Genomic DNA, 19,502 nt, shown 5'->3' on the forward strand with positions numbered 1-19,502 from the left:
AAAATATTTATATTTACACATAACCATATACATTTAATTATATTGATTTTTGTGAATAAATAGCCATTCTAGAGCATTTAAAAAAGTAATTTGTATAGACAGATAATACAGTGATATATTGTGCAAAAATTTTGAATATACAACTTGCAAACTGTAAAGGAAATGCTATATATTTTGCTAGCAAAATATGGATGGGTGAGTTCACTATGACTCATGTTGGGTCAGCCCAACCTAAAACAACTATATAAAGTTAAAGAAACAATACACATTTCAGCAAATTTTCCCTATTATTTAGTTCTCACATATAATTTTAGGGAATGCATACTATTGTAATTATTAATATAATTTGTTATTGTCAAAACATTCAATTTGCCGGTTACTCATTTTTAAATTTCTCAGATAATGATTAAAAATTAATGACAAGAAAATGCACCGACCAACTTGTTGCCTATTTTTTATGCCTATGGTTTTAGGGTTCATTATTCAAACTGTTTTCTGTTTACAATTCCAGTTAAAGCCTGAGCTTATACAGTTTGATGTTGGAAAGTTTGGGAAGAAAATGAAGGGAATTAGCTCAAGAGACAGGGGAAAAGAGGACCACGGAGAAAAAGAAGCTTCTTCAAAGCAGGCTGAACCCACTCGCATCAAAATCTTTGAAGGAGGGTATGTGAAGATGTATGGTTATTTTTGAACATCTATCTGAGTGTTCTTTATAGAAGATGAGACTCCCCCTTTTCTAAAATCCAATTAAATTTTAATACTGCTGGGAAACAAATATTAGGAGCTGAGGAATCCAACATCTATCAACATACAAATTCATTTAATGGTGCCTAAATCGGTTCAAACTGAAGCAGCTGAAATGTCCATGACTACAACATGGTATTTATTAGACAGTGTTATTTGATTCTTAGTAATATTATTGTTTTGTGTTTTTGTATCATAATATAGATTACACACGTACTCTGTAGATGCATGTGCCTTTGATATATTTAAAATGAAACTCATGCTTTTAAAATATTTGCTGCTCTATATAATATTATCATGTGCTGGAGCAAAAACTTAAATCGATACAGCTGTGAAAATAAAAGAATCATGCCTTCCAAATATATAACATGAGCTTTTTGATGTGTGTGATTTCATTCCTCATCAGCAACATTCACCAATATATTTGATACCTTCCAATAATTTTAATAACCCTTGCCTTGTTTTTATTTCAGGTACAAATCCAATGAAGACTATGTTTATGTGCGTGGCCGAGGCCGGGGAAAGTACATCTGTGAGGAGTGCGGGATACGCTGCAAAAAGCCGAGCATGCTGAAGAAACATATTCGCACACACACAGATGTCAGGCCATATGTCTGCAAGTTTTGCAACTTTGCTTTTAAAACAAAAGGTGGGTTTTCTTATCCTTATCCATTTCCAATAACAACACATACAAATACACACAATAGTGTCTTATAGTTTGAATAAAACCATGACTCATATAAATTTTAAGAAATGTAAAAAAAAAACAAAAAAAAAAAATTGTCTGTACCACATTGAACACCATAAGATCTCTGTACTGTTTTATTAGAATAAATTGAGGGTTAGACTTAATTTTGGGTATGCCAAAGTAAGCAATTCAAACACTTTAAAATCTGTTTTCAGGAAACCTTACGAAGCATATGAAGTCAAAAGCTCACATGAAAAAGTGCTTAGAGCTTGGTGTGTCAGTGACATCTGTGGATGAGGCGGAGGCAGAAGAACCAGGTATGATTTTATTGAGAGGAGGACCCAACATTGCAATATATTTCAAGCTGAAAGTAGTACCAGTACGCCATTTCTGCCAGTTTTAAATAACTTAAAATGTCCTCATTTTGAGCACAAGAGGCAAAGAAACCCAGTTGCATTTTTAGGCCAATATTTATGCACAAGGAATAAATTAAACGCTATTTGATTTCACCACACCTCAAACAATGTTGACCTGTGGAAGTCATTTGAGAAACTGTGCATTTTTTCATTTCTTTCATTTTTTCCCAGACACCACTGAAGAGGTCCAAAGAGCATCAGAGAAGATGGGCATATCAGAGATAATGGCAGAGCACCAATTCTCTGACGCTGATGACTCAGAGGGTGCTGAAGAGGATGGTGATGAAGTTGATGAAGACGAGGATGACGATGACGAGTATGATGGGGATTCAACACCGAAAACACGGTCTCGAAGCACCAGCCCACAGCCATGTGCCATCCCCTCACACTCCATTACTGTCGCTGCTTCACAAGAATCCACCCCAGAGCCTCTGGCCTCTGTCTCCAAACAGCCTCTTTTCACTTATTTCACTAGTCTGCCCAGTATTCAGATCACCCAACTCATGGCACCCAGTGAGAAAGCTGGAGATGCCCAGATGGCTGAATACCAGAAGCTCCTTCAAGGGGCTCTGGGTGAAGATCACAAAAACAGACTGGATGTGCCTAGCTCTATGGATGAAGACCTGGAACACAGCTCATCCTCCTTTGACTTCTCCTGCTCCCGCCTGTCTTCACCAGGCTGTGATTCCTCCCCTCTTAGAGAAAGCTCACCTTCCTCTAGGCGGTATCTGTCCCCTCGAAGGGACCTCTCCCCACATGGCCGTTTGTCACCAAGGCGAGAAGCATCTCCCCTTAGGCATATCTCCCCCAGGCGGGATGTTTATAGAAGGGATCTGTCACCAAGGAGGGACCTTTCTCCTAGAGGACATCTCTCTCCCATCTCCCAGACAGGACGGCCGACATCCCCAGGAAGGGATCTCTCGGGTAGACTTTCTCCCAGAAGCCGCAGGGGCATGATCAGACCTGTGTCCCCCAGGAGGGCTCTCCATTATCAAAGTGGTCAATGGGCGCTCAGCCCCAGTCCACATGCAGAGATGATATCATTAAGCCAAAAGACCAAGAGCCATGCAGAATTGGAGATGGTAAGTTATTATATATGCCTCATAAACAGTTAAAACATTATGGCTCCAGTCATTACTGAAGTTTTTCACATTTAATTTGCTTTAGAAAATTAATATAGCAGTAAACAGTGCACTAGCTAGGCAACCATATCCAGTCCATCTCAAAATTACTTTGGCGAGTTTTCACTTTAGGGATAAAAAGTCATTGCTGTTCAAAATGAGTAATATAATAATAATAATAATATGCCAAAGGAAAGGCAATATGAATTCAGTATATGTTGGATTCTGAATGAAATATAGAAGGCTCAAGTATACATTTGCAAGATAAGTGTGGACAATTGCAGTGATAGCCAGTTATGTCTCAAAGAGGGCCCAACTAACAAATTGCCATCATACAACAGAATGGAGCATTTCTATTAATACTGTGTATACAGTAGTTAATTAAGAACCCTCTGGAGAAAATGGGAAACTGCAGTGCCCATACAGTGTATGGAGTGTAGTAATTCATTTCAATGCTACCTGTCTTGTTACCATGAAGCTAGGGGGATAATAAGACAAATGAACAAGGTCTATTATCTAAGCTTGGCTCTTTTTACTGGCAACTGTTGTTTTTGTTCTTTGTGGTCTTGTTAAATTTTCCAAACTTTCCAAGAGGTCCAGTTTAAATAACTGTGAAACAGGCCCCAGATAAGCAGCATAAGTATTTCAAGAATTCTTTGCTACTCTTATCATCTAACGTGAATTTAGCTTCACAAGGATTTATTTGAACACTGCTTTTTTGTGGAATTTTGACAATATGCAATGTAAATGAACCATGTCTTCCAACTGTTTAGGACCAGCGAAAGACATCTTATCTTCAAGGGGATGCTCGCAACACAGATGCCTCCAGCATCCACCAGGGATTATTTAGCCACCTTCCCCTGCACTCCCAGCAACAGATCCGCACTCCGTTCTCCATGATACCCATTGGCGGCATCCAGATGGTCCATTCTGTGCCTGCTTCTGTCACAGGTCACCCCCACCCTACACGCCTTCCCCTGCAGAAGAGCACCTCGGAGGAGTCCAGCACCAGTGAGGTGTCCTACCACCTTTCTGAGGGCAGAGGGCCCTCCAGCAGAGGACCAGAAGACTCACCTCAACCCCATGAAAAATCCATGTCCCCCAAGGCTCCATCACCTTCCTCACAAAAGTCACGAGAGGACAGCACTGACATGTCTGACAAGGAAAGCAAGCAAGAAGAGTGCATCCAAACATGCACTAAGGCAATTGCATCGCTGTGCATCGCCTCTGAGGAAACCCCCGATAAATCGTCAGCTCCCGTTGATCCTTACCATCAGCACACATTATCTCACTCACCCGCAGCTCAGCAAGACTGTGCGCAGAGAGCGCAGCACTATTGCAGCTCAGAGATCAGTCACCCCCTACACTCCAGAGCAGAGAGCAGTATGTCTGCCACATCAAAGACTCCCACAGCTAGCCATCCCACTCTCTACAACACAGAGACAGCAGAGCGAGTGTCTGGCCAACAGGGCCGTGAAAAGAGGCCAGCGACCATAAAGAAAGGCAAAGATTTAAAGGACGCTATTAACAACAGGTGAAGAAGGTAGAAGGGAGAGTGGTAAATTATGCTAACACAAATTTTATATTTACAAATGTACATCCATGTGCACACACACAAAATCAGTCTCGAAAAAACAAGTGAACTGGTTCCGTGGTTTCAATGTACATGTATAGCATGCCTTTTATAACATGGTTTGCTATCTCAACTATAATTACTTTCTTATTTAAAGTTTCAAAGAATACATATTATATATATATATATATATATATATATATATATATATATATATATATATATATATATATATATATATATATTAACTTATATATGAGCCTGACCAAAATTGCTTATGGACTTCGTCTGGTACTTTTAAAAAAATGTACAGATGTGTGTGCCTTTTCTTTACTTTTTGCTTATATTCTTATAAGCATTAAACAGGAAGACATGTAAATATACAGTATATCGATTTTTGTGTACCCCGCTTTGTAATAAATGCAATTTACCGTCTTTTTGGACACTTTAGGTCTGAATGATGTGAAGTATCAATACATGTAAGGTTGCACTAAAACATATTTTTATATGTGTGAAATTAAATGGCTTTTGTGTACAGCAGCAATTCTATAATACTATTTATTGTATCTTGTTTCATAAATTGTAAATTTTTCTTAATGTTGTGGATGCCTTTTCTATGTAAAGCATGGGTTTTGCTATTGCATAATTAGAGCAAAAAATTATGTACATGTAATATGGCTTTATATATTAGAAGTATGTGTGCATATACTTCTCAGTAAACTGGCTTTATTTAGAATTCTATATAATTTAAGTAAATGTTTATATACCTAGTATACAGAAAAAAAAACAATATATCTGCACATATGTTTTAGATTGACACCCGCATACAGTATGGTAGTTGGTTCTAAGTGCTTGTACCCTTCTCTTTCCTATTGGCTGGTAGGCTACACTAGTTGTGATTTCATCGTTCACATTTTAAATGTAGAACTGTTAAGCATTAAGCAAGTGAATCAACTTTCGCACTTCTGCATTTCCTCCACCACTTACTGAGGTAGATGTGAAAGGTATTTTGATCTTCTGTGAATTATGTTGCTTGAAGTACTTGACTTGTTGATGATTAGTATGGGAACATTCCAACAGATGTAAATATTGGATGCCTACGGTTCTGTACGCTCATAGCCATACATATTCATACATTGAAGGAGTTCGTCATGGGCCATGTCATCAGTCCTCAAACACTTTAATAACTATACATACAAAAACTCCAATACTGAGAACTCCTAAAATGCACCTTATGTTTCCTAAACCTTCCTAAAGAATCCCAAATTATATCACCTTTAGTACTGGGATCGGAATTCTTTTTTTTTTTTTTTTTTATACATGTTTTGAGTTGAAGCAACCTAACTGAACTGGAGTATGGAGCCAGTGCACTCTTGTGTGTATATCTGTATTTTGTATTGTGTGTATATGATCTATGTAATTGACTCCTTTGACATTTTTGTCAGTAGTCCCTGCTATCCACTTAACTGTATTAACATGTCTTTAAAACCTAAGGTATCAAAAGCACAAATCATTGTATTCAAACAAACAAAAAAGAATAAAAGACAAACATAATTATAAAAATAATAAAAAATAAAAAGGGTATCTTTGTGATTTTCAGTGGAAAAACTATGTACAATATCGGTTTTGACGAATCACAGCACAGGTGAAAAAATTACAGATTGCTGTTTTCAAATAAATACAACTATGGCAACTTTGCATGTCCGTGATGTCTTAATGCTTTTCAAAAATGCAAATGCTCAAATTCTTTTTCAACTTCTGTAAAAAGAGAGGTGAAGAAAGCAGAAGACAAAACGAAGAATTTGAAAGGGATCAGAAACATGATCAGATGGATGTCAGTACACAAAGACGTGTCTCGCATTGCTAATTTTAGCAGTCTGATTGTACATAAAAACTGTATTGCCAAAACGTTAATACATGTTGACACAAGTAGGTTGATGTGACATCTATTGTGCATTTACCTATCAATCTTTGCTTTTTTATTTGTTTTTCAAATTATTTTTAATCTCAACAGCAAGACAAGTAGTTGTAAACTAATCATTGATGTGATCATTTGCGTTCTCTGAATTATTATTATTTTTTTTTTGTAAGACAAAGTAAGATTGAACCTAACCTTGAATTTTTTAAAATATTTCCTATATCTAAACTTGAGCTCCCCAAAATTTCACCACATCTAAAGTATTACAAAATCAGAAAACATCTACACATTTTAACATGAGCTGAACGTATTCCGGAGTCTCCGATTAGAAATACGTTGTACCACGTCATCCAAAAGCTGATCAAGTGCACAGATTATTGGGAAAAATCCAGTGTATTACATGTCACAGTACATTTGAAATAGTATTATCATTAACGTTACACAACTTTTCCTTGGTTTTCTATTCTTGGTTATTGCCAAAATAAGACATCATCCATTTATCATTAACTGTGGTGTCACATGATGCATCCATTACTGTTTAACTGAAGAATGGAATTGTGCTTCCTGAACAATGTGAGTTAATCTTAAATTTTAAGAAATGTGACGTAGGTCTCCCTCCCTATTCTACATAACGAACCATTTCCCACGCCTCCATCTATAGAATGATTGCGCAATACAGTCTTATGCAGCTGAATCATTTTATTGGGCAAGAAGAAACTTGATTGCAGTCATAAAAATCATGTGTGTAGAACAAATACCAAAAGTCTCAACAAATAGAGGCAACCTTGTTCAAACTGATGGTGATTAGAATTAACTGGGACACACAAGCTACAATAAATGCTTGTGATCTATTTACCCAGACTGGTTTATTTTCCTCGGCTGTTTTATATCTAAACAGCTTCTTTACAGACTGATTGTGGAGGCCTGTACATAGGTTGGGGGACCAAACAAAAGTGCTGCCCCCTTCCATGGGAACATGTTTGGAACAGGTAACATTTTTCCAAATGTTTTTTTTTTTTTACTAAGGCAGCCTCTTGCCAAGAAGAGAAGAAAACCACAGCCCACATTTTCCGTGTATAGTCAATGTTCCTGCACGGCTTTATTCAAGGGCGACAACAGTGCCTGTGCTGCAGAAGGTGACCAGGTGTCATCTCTGACAAAATCTGAGAATAAGATCATGTCTGGATATCATTCCATAGAAATTTACTGAGGGGCCAAAAGCTCCATTTAGTGTAATTTTAAACTTGTCACAGTACGTCATAGGCACATGCTGTGTTACAGTGTGTGTGTAAAACCAAGTATGAGTCCTAGGTCTTTTCTTAAAGACATACTGCCATCTGTTGGTTTAGGATATAACTGAGTTTTTTCTAACACTATACATGAGCTTTAATACAGCGCAGAGAACACACGTGTGACTCGCGATATTTTAAAGAAGTGATTCTAACATCAATAAAAAAATCTTTGAAATATGCAAATAACAGGAAGTAAACAGTATTTCATGAAGGTCACCATGTCTTTTCTTATCTGTGCAGTAGTACACACTGTAGAGCAGGATGTCAAATTTCAATTTCCCAATTCCCAAAATTCATGTAGAATTTGATTCACTTCGATTATATATTTTCATTATAACGTCCATTTTACTTTACTATTCAAAAGTCTGGGATCATTGAGATTTTTTTTATTTTTTAGAAAGTAATACTTTGTTACTTTTGTTCAAATGAATGTAAATTTGAATCATATTTCAGAAAATTGCTGTATTTTTGATCAATAAATACAACCAAGTGAGAATTCAAAAACATTTAAAAAATATATCTGTTGAACGGTAATAAACAAGTGCTATGTAATATTTTACATAACAAAAAAATGTAAATGATCCATTTAAAAATAATAATATATAAATTAACAATAGGTGCCAAAATATGCATTTTATAAATTATTTATTTATAAATGTATTTATAAATTATTATTATTATTATTATTATTATTATTGCCTTTATTTCAATAGGACAGAGACAAAGATTTGGAAGCATTTAGGGAAGGGGGAGGAGAACATGTTCAGGAAATGTTGGAGTGCTTAAATTGCTATTTAACAGAAATCATAATCAACACGCTTTACTGTATACATAAACATGATTTATTACAAGATCAACTCAGAGTCATTTTTTTTAATCCGACGGTACACACAAATTTTAATTAACTCAAATTTTTTAACTCAAAATAAAATACAAAATAGGCCATATCTGAGTGACCAAGTGCAACTTATGTCTCCAGTATGTTTGCAATCAGTGCTCATTAAGGCACACATATATGTAAGCACTAAAGGAGTGCATTGTTAAATGATGTGGTTCACTATACTGACCATGTTTGTCTGGGCCTGTCTGTATATTGAGAGGGACAGACATATATGGCTTGGCGGGCCATAATAAGAACCAGATGTAAAGGAGACAGCGACGGTCTCAAAGTCAGACTTATAGCACTGTTTATGGCCTGTTCCCTCCAGCGTTCTCTTGTGCCGAAGGGCTTCTGTAAAACTTTCCAAAATCAATTCACAGGCAATCATTTTTCCCCTCTTATCAGGGAAGAATACTTAGAGATTTTCTTGCGGTGCTAACTAATTGCTTCTGTGCTGATATGTATCATGTGTTTCATGTCATGACAGTAATGTATCTGATGGAATGTTACTGTCACATAGTGCATGAGTCACTATACAAGTCAATGAATTTCTGTACAGTCATCTATTAACCATGGCAGATGTTGAAGCATCTGCAGGGTACATGTAGTCTAAAAGACTTTATTGGAAAATTTCCATTGCACAAAAGGTTCTTTATAGTGAGAAAAGGTTCTTTAGATTTTTGAAATATTCCTCACAATAAGAAAAATAGTTCTTTTAAAAAGGTTCTGTTGCATCGCTACAAAACCCACCTTTATTTGTAAAGGTGCACCACAAATCCTACAATGCTTGTGCACCATAAACACAATCCTCAAGGCTCAACAGCAAGAATTTTTTGTCTGGCGGACTTGCCCATCCAACATTTCACATTTAAATTTGTACTTTTAGCAATGAAATATTTTTTTCATTAAATGTTAAAGTCTCCATGAAATCAAAGTGTATTTTGGCTTTTAGTATGAATATGCTGTGTATGTTGCATATGAATATGTTATATGCCTTACTGGTATCTATAAGCTATGGAAGCTTGTTTCCGCCACAGAATAAAACATTTTAAGAGATAATTGCGACTTTTTATCTCACAATTGCGAGTTTACATCTCGCAATTCTGACTTTATTTCTCAGAATTTCGAGATATAAAGTCAGAATTGCGTGAAATAAAGTCGCAATTGCGTGTTATAAAGTCAGAATTGCGTGAAATAAAGTCGCAATTGCGTGTTATAAAGTCAGAATTGCGAGATATAAAGTCAGAATTGCGTGAAATAAAGTCGCAATTGTGTCTTATAAAGTCAGAATTGCGAGATATAAAGTCAGAATTGCGTGAAATAAAGTCGCAATTGCATGTTATAAAGTCAGAATTGCGAGATATAAAGTCAGAATTGCGTGAAATAAAGTCGCAATTGCGTGTTATAAAGTCAGAATTACGAGATATAAAGTCAGAATTGTGTGAAATAAAGTCGCAATTGCGTGTTATAAAGTCAGAATTGCGAGATATAAAGTCAGAATTGCGTGAAATAAAGTCGCAATTGCGTGTTATAAAGTCAGAATTGCGAGATATAAAGTCAGAATTGCGTGAAATAAAGTCGCAATTGCGTCTTATAAAGTCAGAATTCTGACTTTTTTTCTCGCAATTGCGACTTTATATCACACAATTCTGACTTTATAATACGCAATTGGGACATATAAAGTCAGAATTGCATGATATAAAGTCGCAATTGCGTGTTATAAAGTCAGAATTGTGAGATAAACTATTCTGAGGTAAAAAAAAACAAGTAATAAAAACTCAGTGAGTGTTTTAGCGCAGTTTTCTGACGTCATGGGATCACAACACTAACGCCGCCTTCACACTGGCAGTTGAAATCAGCTCCGATACGGCAGCGAAACGACCGGAAGTCATTCATTTCCTATGGAGATTCGCAGACCGCATGCGAATGGGTCCGAACCAGGTGCGAACGAGTGCGGTGCGAAAAAAATCGTGTCCGTTGGCCATCCGGATGCGTTCAAAAAATTGAACTCTTGCGAAAGGCTACGGACGGTTTCTATCCGAAAATCCCAACGGAAGTTAGCGTTGCTGTGGTACTGATAAACAAACCTGGATTCTTAACTTTTAATAAAATAAATAATGATTTTATAACGATTAGTTGTCATGTCTTTTTTTTATTTTCATGATGTTATTAGGGCAGTTAATACAATTAAATAATTCAATATTTAAATATACTTGCTTCCGACCACTGATCTATATAATGACATATATATATATATATATATATATATATATATATATATATATATATATAATGTCATTCTATATAGATCAGTGCTTCCGACGCTTTTCACCGTTGTGTACGACGTCCGCTGGGGGCGTATTGCCTATTACGGAGCTGATTTCAACTGCCAGTGTGAAGGCGGCGTAAGAGATAGTAAATCTTTTCCTGGATTTTTTTTGTGCGTTCCCAAGATTAGACCTTCCTTAACATAATGCCGAAAACCCGAAGTCTCTAGGTGGTCTGGTTGAGGAGTAGATAGAAGTACAAGTTTGGTGCGCACAGACAGAACAGAAATCATGAGTTAACAATCGCAATTTTGTCCGGTGGAAAATTGCGCTAAAAAGGTCCGTCTTTTTTTCCCCCTTAGAATTGGACTTTATATCTCACAATTGTGAGTTTATATCTCACAATTCTGAGAAAATATGTCAGAATTGCGAGATATAAACTCGCAATTGCGTGTTATAAAGTAAGAATTGCGTGATATAAAGTCACAATTGCGAGAAAAAAAGTCAGAATTCTGACTTTATAAGACGCAATTGCGACTTTATTTCACGCAATTCTAACTTTATATCTCGCAATTCTGACTTTATAACACGCAATTGCGACTTTATATCTCGCAATTTTGACTTTAGAACATGCAATTGTGACTTTATTTCACGTAATTCTGACTTTATATCTCGCAATTCTGAGAAATAAAGTCAGGATTGCGAGATGTAAACTCGCAATTGTGAGATAAAAAGTCGCAATTATCATTTTTTTTTGGTGGCGGAAACAAGCTTCCATAATAAGCTAATCTGCTTCAAACCAATAAAAAAAATTCACATTTAGAAGATAAGCATTCTAAACTTACAGTCTCTCACTTCTGCCAATATGGATCAATGATTTGATGACATTACTCTGCACTTCAGCTTCTCATCAGATTTTCTGTCCAATCAAATGCTCTCTAGATTCTAAATCATCCCGCCCCCTAAATTATAAATAGACGCTGAAGCTGCAGCTAAAATTGGTCACTTGTTCACACATGTACTATTTTCTAAATGGTTAATGGCACATAGTGCACTGTATAGGGGAAAGGGAAATATAAAGACAGTGTAAATATGCTTTACATTGGGGCGAATGAAGTCTGGTTTCACGTTAGTGTTACGTGAACCGCCACAGCATGCTACGGTTCAGAGACATGATAGCACAGAACGGATCATATTCGCGAGTTGGTGCATACTGGAAAATGTATGCAAATGCACAGAACGCTATATTTGAAAGCGATACGGAGGAGAAACAGTTAGAGATTAGGAGGAAACTGTGGCTTTACCGAGGTTAATGGCTCTGGCCGAGCTGTCATATAAGCTAAATGCTATTGTCTATTTTTAAAAAATAAAAGGGGGAGGAGCTGTTCGATATGTCCCGCCCTGTCTTCCTGTTTCAGCAGAAATTATGTCAACGCATTAAATAATGCTACGCATTTCAAGGAACTTCAGTGAGCCTTTAAGTTTGTTAAATGCAAACATTTTTTTCTTTTCCAAAGAAAATGACATCAGGCTGTAAATGATACAGCTGTTATGTAACTCCATGCACCATTAAAAAAAACAAAACAATGACAGTACAATCCAAACCATTACTGATTGGTTTGTAGTTTTCAACACATTCCAAAATCTCAATGGGGCTATGGCATAAGCATATGAATATTTTCACCATCTATGATCCACAGTTCTAAATGGTGAATAAATTGTGGCAGTCTCCTGACAAAGTAACGTTAAAAAGTACAATACAAACATCAGGAGGAAGGACGAGACAGTGGAGATAAATCTGTGATCACTGCTGCCACCTTTAAAAGTGACTCATTTGGAAACACTTGGGGAAAGAACAACATCAGTTTTACTTTGGTGGCTTGTGGAAAAGCTGGAGGCGTGCAGGTACATACAAAGAGGTTCATTTCCATCCATAGACTAAGGCCAGGCAGACAGAGCGGGAGTCCGGCCAAGAGCAGGAGAACCTTTCCATCAATGCAGAACTCTAAATCACTCCACCAACAGTCTCAAAGGCGTCGTGTTTTTGCAGGGCAGGAGCCAGGAGAGGATGTTTAGCTGTGCTTAATCCTCTCCTGGAAGTTCGACTTTGATCGTATCTTGTACATTATTAACATGCGATTCCACACCCCGAGTAGAATAGAAACGTGTAATGTACAGTTGCAGGGAGGAAGTGATCAGCCAGGCAGACAGTAAAATAGAAGGGCTCGATGCAAGCCCAGCAAGACCTACATGACATATGGTGAAAAATCTGTTCTTCGCTGTTATTAAGTGGCTCTCAGGCTGCCTTCAGCCAAGGCATACCCAGTAAGCCATGGCAGACTCAGAATACTGTTCTTGTAGAGCTGACGCATTTTGATCCAGTTGAGCACTGTAGGGCTGCCCACCCTCTGATAGTCCATTATATTTAGAACACTTTGTCGTCATCTTGCTGTACACTGATGCTCTCATAAATAGCAAACTGCCAAATGCACTCACAGTACACACAGTGCTAAATATCTAGCACGTTGTCTACATGTTTAGTACTGCGTGTTCTTACAGTATACAAACTGTGCAAACGCACATATGCTTCACAATTTTTTTTTAATAGGGTTATTTATCTATGCCAGTAAGAAATATAAACACAAAGAAAAAAAAAAGTTATTAGACAAAATTTGCATTTGTAACCACTACTTTCAATGTTTGCCTCAGAGAAATTGCCCAATAACTCTTAAAGGCCTTTGCCTGAGCCCAATTACCTAAATATAGCCTCAAAATCTTTTTGGTATTTCAAGTCGCAGTTGCCCAACATGTGTTTTTCTGGTTGCATAATTACTGTGATTTGTCACAAAAATAGCATAATTATCATTTACTTAACCTTTAATTAGTTTTGTTGTCTTATCTAATTTATATGCTCCAGTAGTGTGGTTCTTGGATTTATCAGAACAATAAAAATGCTGATGTACAGATTGCCACAAATAAAAGCATTAGTACCAGCGGGATGTGTACAAGTGCTATTTTCACTTCACCATATATTCGAATTATTGCACATCATTTTGTATTACGCAAAAAAAAAAAAAAAATGGTGGAGAATTTACTTAGAAACAATTTTTAGAAATTGCTAGTACATTTCACAGATAACTATAAAGAAACAGCAAATAACCCATTGAATTAAAAGTGAACTGTTGTAGTAGACAGACTGAAATAATATTTTCTTGTAAAGCATACTCCAGTAATCTTTGTTTTATTTACAACCTTTTAAATTTGTATACAGTGTATGTTCCCTAAATACTAGACATTCTGTCAAATTCGACAAAATTTGGGGCCATTGTAAAAGAATAATTCATTCAAAAATGGAAATTCTGTCATCATTCATGACTGTCACATCATATGTATGACTTAATTTCTTCGTTTAGAATGTTTATGCTGTTCTTTTTCATACAGTGAATGTCAATGGTGACCAGGGGCTGTCAAGCTTTTTAAATGTCCATCTGTTTCTTACACAAAGTTATTGGATGACTTTAGAAGACTTGAAATATAGTTCACAATTATTATGGACTAACTGTTATGGTACTTTTATGGTGTTGTTTGCCATTATTGGAGCTTTGCAACCTCTGATTATCGTTCACTTTCATTGCACAAAAAATATATATTTTTGTGATCAATGAAAGAAATGATTTACTTTTAATAACTGAAAGCAAGAGGTTTGGTTAAACGTAAAACAAAATATTGGCCCCAGGGCTGTAGAGAAATTTACAGAAAAGTTCTAGCAGTTCTTAGTGTAAAGCAGAGGACAAAATCTGTACCTGACAAGCTCTCATTCTACCTGAGATCAAATTGATGTCTGACAGCCTCTCAGCAGCGATACAAGTCACCTCTGCTCCATTAGCTGCCTGGAACAGTCACCCAACCGCCCCGTGGGGAACAGTCAGCATTCATTCTGTAATCAAAGGTAAAAAGTATGGTTTTCAGTAAGAAAGTGTCTCAGATTGATGCATCCGGCTCCCTTGTTTCCTGCTGGGATAATCGGTAATAAATCACATTTAATTTCCCTGCGTATGTGTGTCCAAAGCCCAGCTCTTGAATATGAGACAGGATGTGGTGAACAAGTGCTAGCAGGACTTTCTATAAGAATATCAATCCCTCATACATTATGCTTCATTCTGGTAAGAAGAGAGCATTAGCACTTCCTAAACTTTAACAATCTCTGGTGTATTGTTGTAAATATTAGGCTATGTTTTGTTCTGACAAAGTAAAAAAAAAAAACCTTCCTTATCTTAAAATATTCTTATAGTCATAATTTACAATTCTTAGATAGATAGATAGATTATTTTTAATGCAATACTAGCGTAGGCCTACTGCTCAGGCCTACTGTATACTGCCTACAAATTTTCAAAAGCAATATGCTTTAAAGTTATATAACGTAGGCTACTGTTAGTCAGTCATCATCAGAACTTTTTGCTTTTCAAAATACGTACACTTTTGCTGTATAACAATGTGGACATTAACCAAGCTTGCTCAGCTTTCCAGGTGGTTCATGTAAAACACTGAAGCTCTGACTGACTCTGAAGTGCAGCTTTGAGCGGGAATCTCTCACATTTTCTATAGGGAAACGCTCGACAACCATTTCTTATCCATTGTGTTGACCAATGGGTGAGAAATGGTTGTCGAGTTAGGAATAGCAGTCTAATTTAGTGATTTTAAATTGATTAACGTGTTACCTACCTTTAAAAATTGGCCTAGAAATGAGATTGTAGTTTGAACGCTTGATGTAATTCCCAAATCTGAGCACTAGGTGGCGTTGTAGTGCACATTCTTTTCTGTCATACCTTGTGTGAAATGACAGCACCTTCATTATCATTATCAGTGCCTGGAATTGTTGATTATTTTGAATTAAAGCAAATAAATGTAAATTGTAGTTTCATAATAATAATTTGTTACATTTATATAGCGCTGGATTTCTGGATACTCAAAGCGCTTCACATATGGAAGGGGGGAATCTCCTCAACCACCACCAATGTGTAGCAAATACATAGGCACTCACAAATACAGTGTTGTTTGTGTGTGTGTGTGTGTGTGTGTGTGTGTGTGTGTGTGTGTGTGTGGCCATTGGCCTGGTAAACCCTAAATTATTGGGGAAAAATGTCCCCACAAATATGGCAATATCCGAAGTCCTTGTGGGGACATTTTTTGGTCATGATGAGGAAAACAGCTTATAAATCATAAGTGGATTTTGAAAATATAAAAATGCAGAAAGTTTTCAACGTGCTAGATATACTCGCAAATACAAATACACTCCTTTATATAGCCCTAGCCTACATAGGAGTAAACGTGTGTGTGCTACATTCACATTTACCTATCGATCTTACATATTTATAGCCTGTTTACATAGGCTACATCTATCTATCTGTCTATATCTACACAAACACACATGTTGTGTTTACATGTTTTATGGGAACTTTCCATAAACATAAGGATTTTTATACTGTACAAACTGTATATTCTATCCCCTTACACTAACCCTACCCATCACAGAAAACTTTCTGCATTTTTACATTTTCAGAAAACAGAACTTAGTATGATTTATAAGCTGTTTTCCTCATGGGGACCCAAAAAAAATGTCCCCCCACTTGGATTTCAGATATTGCCATCTTTGCCCCAATAATGTAGGGTTTAAAGCTAGTCTAGCTTTGTCATTGTCTTCTCTCAATATTTTAATTTTAATGTATTTGCTAGTTCCAGGATGGATAATCATGAACAGATTGTTTCATTTCAGGCTAGCTTGGCGAGCTGACAATAATTCTTCTGAAAAGTTTACGGAGATTTTTTCTTCTTGTATAGAGGTCGGTGTTCTGTGGAAACAGAAAGTTATTGATTTACTGATTGATTTAGTGAACGATTCCACATGCCTTTGTATTATTATTTTTAATTTTTTTGTACTTAGTAGTTAGCCATATTTATTAGTTTAATAAACACTTATTCAGCACATGGTCATAGCTACGAAAGATAAAACTATCTTTAATCAAAAAGTGATATGAAATGCATGCCATACAGCAACAAAGACTTGCATTAAGAATCCAAAAACTTTCCTGTCCCTTTCCACCGTCATTCTCTTCCAAAGACCAATACTGCAAGTCTTCAATAAAATAACAAAGTTAGATTCACATAAAAAAATCTGTTTAACTTGTTTAGTGGCACAGTGTCCCTTAGTTCACAGTTCAATTCAGGAGCGTGAGCATTTTTTCAGACAGTCGTTCAAACTGTTCATTAAATCTCTCCCGCAGCTGCAGGAAGAATCCGTTTGGAGCTCTGAAGTTCTCCTTCCTTCTCCACAGCACCTCACCTCACATATCTAATTGCTGTAGCCAGGGGCTCTGTGACCAAATATGTTGTTTTGTGTTGTGCCCAGCCTTTAATTATCTCTCCTGAATGCAAAACTAAGCCTAATCTGGACTAATGAGAAGTCAAAAAGTGAGCTAAATAGAACTACGGGTGGGAAAAAATAACCCCTGTGGCGCTCTACATCAGTTTGCCCCCACTGTGATTAAATGACAGGCCCCATTGAAGACCATTCTCAACTACTTTCACGCAATATCTCTTATATTTGGATAGTGGAGCTCTTGTTATATTTATCATTTTCACAAAGTTTGAGATGATTATGGTATAACTGCCCAAAAATGAGAGCAAGAGCTGTTTTTGAACTTTAGAAAATGTTTAACCAGTTAGAGGAACCCTCCACAGTTAATAGAGTCTGCCACGCAGATGCTTATATTGAGATGTTTCAATTGGCTTTTTATTGTTTTAATTAAGATGGAGGTTTACCACAATGGGCTTCCCTTGGTTTGGGGAAGAAACCTGGTCTGTCTAGGCTTTCCACTTTGAAAAAGCTGGGTTTCCTCTCCAGGCTGTAGTTTTGACTTTGTTCTTCAAACCTCCATTCCCGTCAGGAAGGCAAAAATAAAGAGTGCGAAAAAAATTCCCATGAGATGCCAGCTCACCTAATTCGTCCATATGATAAACCTCTGACCATGCTGGAAGCACTTGATGAAAACAGACAAAGTTGAGAAACCCAAGTGATTTCACATGGAATTAGAGCATCTCCAAACAAAGAGAACAAGGTCTCCCTCTCTCTCTCTTTCTCTCCCATACAATGTGTCTTGTCAAACACCTGTCCCCAGCATTGTGAAGAACAACTTGGCAGGCTGATCCAAAGACAGAAATGGGGGGAGGAGGGTGTGGTAGGCTGGAGGTGTCGAGAGAATGGCAGGAGTTTGAGAAACTCCATAACCTGCTCTCTCTCTCCCTCCACACAGCTTTGCTCTCTGAGTGTGGATAGACAACCCGGAGACAGGCTTGCCAAATTAAAGCACTGTGCATCATGGATTTTTCCTTCTTATTTGTAATAAGTGTGGTTGTTTTCATATTGGAGCAACAAGGTAAATGGCTATCATCTTTCTTTTATATAATTCTGTCTTTCTGTTCAAATCTTTAACAATGTGAATATTTTCCTATCTGAAAAATGTCAGTTAAAAATTCTAATTCAGTTTACATTAGATTTTGTCTATAGCACAAGGAGTTAAAACATTGCTGTCAAAACTTAATTGTCATATTCTCTCTGGTATGTTCTTTGCAATTCAAATGCATTTTCACATCAAATTTGAATATTAAAAATATTTGTTTAGCAACTTTATTGTAATTTTAAGGGATGTTCTAATTGCTGTTGCTTAAAGAAAAAAAGGGTAAAGGGATAGTTCACCCAAAAATAAGAATTCTGTCATCATTTACTCACCTTCATGTCATTCCAAAACTGACTTTGGAACATTTTAAGAAATGATTTGGTTACCAGCATTCTTCAAAATGTGTTTTTTTTTTAATAGAAGACAAAGCCATGCAGATTTGGAACAACATTTTTTTTCTTTAATTAACTTTCATTGTCTAATAGTCAGCTTTTTACAACCATTTAGATTTCGGTTATCAAATGTCTGCTTTTATAACACCAGTCACAATATGCAGTTGTAAAGTGTAAAAGATTGAAGAGATGAATTAGGGTTAAATGTGGCGTAAAATGCTTCTTAATCCGTCTGGTTTGAGCATGTAAGGGTGTAAACTCCTGCATGTGTAGGCCATCTCCTACCACTTCTATGGACCACAGAACATTTAACTTCCCTCATGGTGGAGCAAAAGCAGAGAGAGTTGCCTCAGAATGGTCTAGCTGGAGGAAATAAGGCTTTTGCACTGTGGGTAGGCTTCATTTTAATAGCGTGCAGAGTTCATCACCAGTGCAAGTTATCTCTGTAAACATTAGTTTAAGCAAAGATACATTTCAGAAAGTTTGATTGTGATCATTTTGACTTTTTCTTGAATCAGTTAACATGGTTGCAGGTTGGCTCACGTTTTTTTCATAACCGAGTTTGTTGTTGAGCTCTTTAGTTTCAGCATTGGATGTATGCATTGCAAAAGACTGGGATAATATACTTTACAGCAAATGAATATTATTATTGTTAATTGCTGGAACTACAGAGCCATGTTCCTCCGAAGCTTTGAATTTCAAGGCCGGTCTCACACAGGGCGGAAATAATCACAGCTTTTCATTTTAATAACAGCAG

At 36.7% G+C, this 19,502-nt stretch overlaps 1 protein-coding gene across 5 annotated transcripts in view; it reads left to right on the forward strand.

The window, feature by feature from the left end:
• Positions 1-4,710, forward strand: part of hivep2a (HIVEP zinc finger 2a) — a 76,311-nt gene extending 71,601 nt beyond the window's left edge. For all 5 annotated transcript variants that reach the window (XM_081378222.1, XM_081378220.1, XM_081378221.1 and 2 more), the window contains 5 exons: positions 512-663; positions 1,218-1,393; positions 1,648-1,749; positions 2,020-2,930; positions 3,743-4,710. In XM_081378222.1, the coding sequence (XP_081234348.1) occupies positions 512-663; positions 1,218-1,393; positions 1,648-1,749; positions 2,020-2,930; positions 3,743-4,507 (2,106 nt within the window). In that variant the 3' untranslated portion in view covers positions 4,508-4,710. The remainder of the gene's footprint in view (positions 1-511; positions 664-1,217; positions 1,394-1,647; positions 1,750-2,019; positions 2,931-3,742) is intronic.
• The last annotated feature ends 14,792 nt before the right edge of the window (positions 4,711-19,502 follow it).

Source organism: Scardinius erythrophthalmus (assembly GCF_964197995.2).
Source record: "Scardinius erythrophthalmus genome assembly, chromosome: 11".
Taxonomy (NCBI): Eukaryota; Metazoa; Chordata; class Actinopteri; order Cypriniformes; family Leuciscidae; genus Scardinius; species Scardinius erythrophthalmus.